Source organism: Polyergus mexicanus, unplaced genomic scaffold (genome assembly GCF_030449975.1).
Source record: "Polyergus mexicanus isolate NDT 795.1 unplaced genomic scaffold, iyPolMexi1.0 SCAF_77, whole genome shotgun sequence".
In the NCBI taxonomy this organism is placed as follows: domain Eukaryota; kingdom Metazoa; phylum Arthropoda; class Insecta; order Hymenoptera; family Formicidae; genus Polyergus; species Polyergus mexicanus.
Genome location: NW_027223397.1, coordinates 34,595 through 40,102, shown reverse-complemented (window position 1 = coordinate 40,102; position 5,508 = coordinate 34,595). Strand labels below are relative to the sequence as shown.

Sequence of the window (5,508 nt, the reverse complement as noted above, 5' to 3'; positions counted from 1 at the left end):
TAGCGACCTGTATTATAGTTTCGCTACGTGGTTTCAGCGTCATTTTTAGATAGGGGTAGAGCTTTAAGATATGCTGTCCTACCTTTAATTGTTTTGTTTTATAATTGCAAGTGGCTTGATGCTTTCGTAGGAAATCAACTCCTAGTATTCCGTCATATTCTATCGGAAAATCATCCTTAACAACGTACATAGTGTGGTTAATTCGGCGCTCTCTCAGAGTTATTGTCGCCTTAAATTTTCCAAGTGTACATATCTTATGTCCCGTTACGCCGGTGAGCGTTATTTTTTCTTCTTATATTAACGTTTCGCCTTTTAAATGTTTCACTTTAATTAATGATATTGCGGCTCCTGTATCGAATAGTAAGTTTATTTTTTCGCGTTTCGCTTTTCGCATTGGTAATGTGACGAGGTCCAATCCTGTCTGTATATGCGGCGTATTTTTGAAGTGTGATACTTGATATTCCATTGCAGATCGGTGCGACTTTCTTTCGTTCCTTTCCTCCTCATCGCTACTTTGCGCGGAGTTAAATTTCTTTTTTCCTTGCTCGCTATTCTTGCGGTTTTTATTTTCCGGTCGCGAATTATATTGTTTGATTCGGCTCGATTGATCTCTATTGGGTCGTCCGTGTAATAACCAACATTCTTCGCGATCATGTCCGGATTTTTTGCAATAGTGGCAATATTTATTTACCGTATTTACGCGGGGTTGTCTATCGGGTTTCGGCAATGAGAATCGATTTGCGTATCGGGTAGTTCGACAATCTCGGCCGTAATGCCCAATTTTTCCGCATTTTTGACATTGCACGTTTATTTTATTTTCTTGTTTATAGGTCGGTGTGAAATTTATTTTGCTTCGCGTACCGGTCGCGGGTGGTCCTTTAACCTTTTCTTCCGCGCTGGCCGCTGCTACTGCTTCTTGCAACGTAGCATATCCTCGCGATCGAACAATTGTTTTAATTTCGTCCTGCAATCCTATCTGGAAATTCTCTAAGGCTTGTTGTTGTATTATTTCCATTATTGCGCGTTTATTATCTACTGTATGATGTCGTCCTTCCATCATTGATTCGTATAGCTCCATGGCTAATTTGTCTGCTCTAAGTCCGTAAGTTCGTGCGCTTTCTCCGTTTTTCTGTTTTAGCGTATTGAATTCAATTTGTAGATGTGTCGTACTCTTTTTACTCGCATAGCAGACCTCTAATTCATTTTTTAATTGTGCGAAGTCTCGAATTTTTCGCGTTTGGAAATCGAGCATCGCTCTGCCTTTTAATTTCGTGCATAATACTGCTCCTAATAGCGTTACTTCATCTAACGGGTCGATGTGTTCTACTGCATATGTAGTCGCGCTCAAAAATTCTTGTAATTTATTAGGTGATCCGTCGAATTCCGGAATCATTCCACGAGCCTCTTTTAATTGTAAAAATCCGCGTCCTCTTTGATGTCGTACATCCTCGGGTGTGAACTCGTATACGGTCTCGGTTCTTTCTCCCGGCGGAGTTCTATACCCGTTGTTTTGTCGGATTTGCGGTCCTCTAATTTTCAAATCGTATATCTCGGCATGCATACTTCTAATTTCTCGTCTCATTTCCTCTCTCATTTCCCGCAATATTTCCCTAAAGTCGTCGGCTGCTTCGTCCGTCTTTTTCTGCGGTTTGTGCTGAGCTTGCGCGTTTGATTGTGTCGCGTTTCTGATTGCTTCTTCTTGTAATCGCCTAATTCCCTCATCGATATCTTCTGATGTGATGGGTTGCGATGCGGAAGCGTTTGAGTTATACATGTCTCGAATGCGATAGATTTCGTCGGGGTCAAAGATACTTGAATCGTATGACGTTAGTGAGAATTCGCGGCGGTGTGTTAGTCTACTAGACGCGCTTATTGATGATTCGACCTCAACATCTAGTTCTATATTGTTCGCTATTAAACTGTTATCTAACTCGCCAAATGGAAATTCGCGTTCGATTACAACGTTTGCTCCGAGTTCTGGTTCGGACAAATTCTCGCTTGAATTTAATGCGCTTAGATTTCTTCGTACGTTATCGCGTATATCCCGGAGTGCTTCTACTGCTACTCTTATAGGGCTTACTGCGCTATTTCTAATGGCTCTATTCGCTGGTTCGCTAAATAGCCACGATTTATTCGCTACGCTTTTCTGTGGTGCGTTTCGGTTTTCCGACATTCACGCGTTTACAAATTTTGATTTCTCGACTTACAATAATACGATGAGCAGCATTCTCTCGTTCGATGTCGGCCGTCGGGCGTTGATCGTCGCGTGCCGTTGAGATAGGTCGGTGCGCCTTCTCAGGTTGCGCTTCTCGTTGTCGCCTCGATATACCGGGTGTCTCGAAGTTCCTGCTAGACTTCCTTTTCCCTCGGTTGTAGGTGTCGACTGTCTGACGGAGTTATCCTCGCTGTCTCCCGTTCTGTCGATTCCACGGAATTTTCTGCTTCGTGGTTATGGACCTTTACCGGTGTTGATCTTGTTAGAGCTGGCGAATCCCACCGCTGCCACCAATTAATGTTGTGCCTCTAGCCGCTAAGGAAGAGGTCTTTTGGGATTTGTACGCCCAAAGGATTAGGATCCACGCTCGAAATAAGACACTCCCGGACGTTAGGTATAATTTAGTATATTTTGCAAGATTTAATACACTTTCACTTATTCGCGATTATAATAGTCGGGCGCGATACGTACGGTACTTCGATAATATTGAGCGAGCGAGTAGTCTGCGAGTCGTCTCTCGCGAGTCGTCTCTTTTTCTTCCGCTCGCGAGGTGCATCTCGCGCTTATTATATCTCTTAATTAATTAGGTCGTTGATTGGGGAGGAGTGTGGTGTCCCTGACCGGAGCATGTCTCGTGCTCCGCTTGTCAGTCTGTCTCGTCAGCTGCTTACTCAGCTTCCGAGAACTTGACCGTGACTTCCTTCTCTTTAGTCACGTATCTTACTTTTATTTTATTAATATCCTTTTATTACTTTGCTCTTTCTTAATTATCTTTCCTTGATCTCTTTTCTAATTTTAATGCTTTGCTTTACTCAGCTCTTTCTTACACTTTTCTGTTTAACTTTATTGTTTTATTCTTTAATATATTAAGAAATTGGTCGGGTTACGACAGTATATATGAGACTATTAGGAATTTTCATAAAGATTAATTCGTACAAACCGGGAGTACCGATATATTTAATCTCATCTATGAATATGGAATCATTCGCGTCTACGTCGAATCGCTTATCGCCGAGCATCGCGCTTTTCTCGCCGATGTAAACTCCGTAAACGTGATCGATCTCGTTCGGCGCTTCTCCGCCGAGAAGAGTCCCCACATATTTTCGCCCTAACGGTCCTAGTCGACCGTGCGATATCTCGCGATCTTGAGAAATTCGCGAAATTTGCCTAACGGGTATTTCGAGCGTCGAGGACGATTCGAGATTCTCGGATTCGAACGTTTCGTACTCTTCGGTTTCGTTTCGTGCGAATGAATCTCTCTCGACGAAAGACTCGTTTAATGGAGTAGAAACGGCGTTCAATCGTCGTCGCGCGCGTATTCGTTTCGCCTTAGGTTTTTTCCAAACGGGAGTCAGCGCTTCGTCTTTCCATTTTTCCTCGACGCTCGTTGTCGAAGGTGAGGTGTCGATCGCGTCTCGTTTTATCGTTTCGCGCTTAATTTCGTCTCGCTCTATCTCGTCTCGCTCGGCGCGATCAGCAATACGCCGCAGCGGTTCGACGATCGGTTTGAAACGACTCTCTATCGCGATCTCGCTTTCCATTTTGCCGGTCTTTAATGCTCTGTGTTTTTTACGAATCGACGCGCGCGTCTTAGCTATCTCTTTCGCTGTCTTTTCGCGTTCACCGATATCCGTCAAGGCCATTGCAACTTCTTCTAACTCGCGGGAGAGAGCGATCGACGCGTTCGACGTATCCGCGACGACTGATCGCTCTAGGGTACAATGAAGTCGTTAAATCCTCGCCTGTATCTACCGGCGCGAAGCGCGCTATCTTTGTCGATCACTAAGAAACTATATTTATACCGCCAACATGCGCGACATAGCGCGTGAAAATTCTCGTACGACATATCCGTGTTCACGTGATCGTTGTATGCGTGACGTAAATTAGTGCCGTCCTGTTTAAAGAGAATTAACAGATTCGCGTTATCTCGAATCAAATGCTTCGGTATTTTAGTGTACGTTTGGCACAGATAGAAGCAATAACTCACGGCCCACTCGTAGTCATCGACTGTTCTCGACAGAACGAGTCGATCAAGAGCGCTACCGTGGACGTTCGCATAGAATTTGACTGCAAGGAAAATATCCCCTCTAACACCACAGCTTACTGTCTTATTATTCACGATCGAGTGGTAGAGTACAATCCGCTCACTAACGTCGTGCACAGAATCGTGTAAGCACGACGATACTCGAAAAAAATAGAGAAAGAATAAAACGCTTAGAAAAAATCTAGAAAGAAACACTTCGAGTATCGCTAACAACGACGATGGACGCGCCGATTTTCGTCGATCTTCAAGGTTTCGTAGTTAACGAAAAATTCGTCGTGAAAGAAGTAGCCATGTTAAGAAATGGCGTGGAATTGACGCATCACATCTTTCGCCCGCCAATGTCGTGGGATTTGCTCACGAGAGCGGAAAAATCGCGAGCGTGTTGGCTGATATCGAATCATCACCAGCTAAAGTGGACACACGAATTACGGGTCGATGAAAAAACTCGTTCGAGACGCTATATGTCGAGAATCTAGTCCCGATTCGACAGTGCAGATCTATGTCAAAGGTCACGAGAAGAAGAAGTGGCTGATCGAGATTTTAGGAAACGTCGCCGACGATCACGACATAGCCGTCTCCGTCGAGACTATCGACGCTGATTACGAAGACATCGAACGTTTGGAAACTCTGAACGCTTCGCGGGCCTTTCGCTGCGGATATCACGCGAAAAATTGCGCGTTAGAAAACGCGTGTAAATTGCAGGATTGGTGGTTCGAGCGACGCGATCGTTTGCGCGATATGCGCGATTGATTTTATATTATAAATAAATTGTATTATTGTAATTGTATAAATTATATTATAAATTATATTATAAATTATATTATAAATTATATTATAAATTATATTATATTATAAATTATATTATAAATTATATTATAAATTATATTATAAATTATATTGTATATTATTGTATATTATTCTATAAATTTAAGTTATATATAATGTAATCCATAAGTTTAATCATGAATATGTAACGATGCATCCCTCCACCGTTACCCGGCCGTCGATCCGCCGGAAGTCCGCCGCCCGACAAACACCGGTCGGGCATAATGCGGAGGCGCCGAGCGCCCATTTTTAAGATATAAAGAAAAGCGTTCAAATTTATAACCGCCGTCAAGACGCGTTTGTTTACCGGGAACCGTCGCCGCGCTCGGGTAACCGTACCGACCGTTCCCGAAACCGCCCGAGTCGCGCGCGGCGGTTCAATCTTAAACAATATGCCTTAAAACAATCAGGCATATTACGCACG

At 43.5% G+C, this 5,508-nt stretch overlaps 1 protein-coding gene across 1 annotated transcript; it reads right to left on the bottom strand.

The window, feature by feature from the left end:
• Positions 1-292: 292 nt before the first annotated feature.
• LOC138944045 (uncharacterized) lies at positions 293-2,173 on the bottom strand. The gene has a single exon (XM_070314923.1). The coding sequence runs from the start codon at positions 2,171-2,173 to the stop codon at positions 293-295; it is 1,881 nt and encodes a 626-aa protein (XP_070171024.1).
• Positions 2,174-5,508: the final 3,335 nt, after the last annotated feature.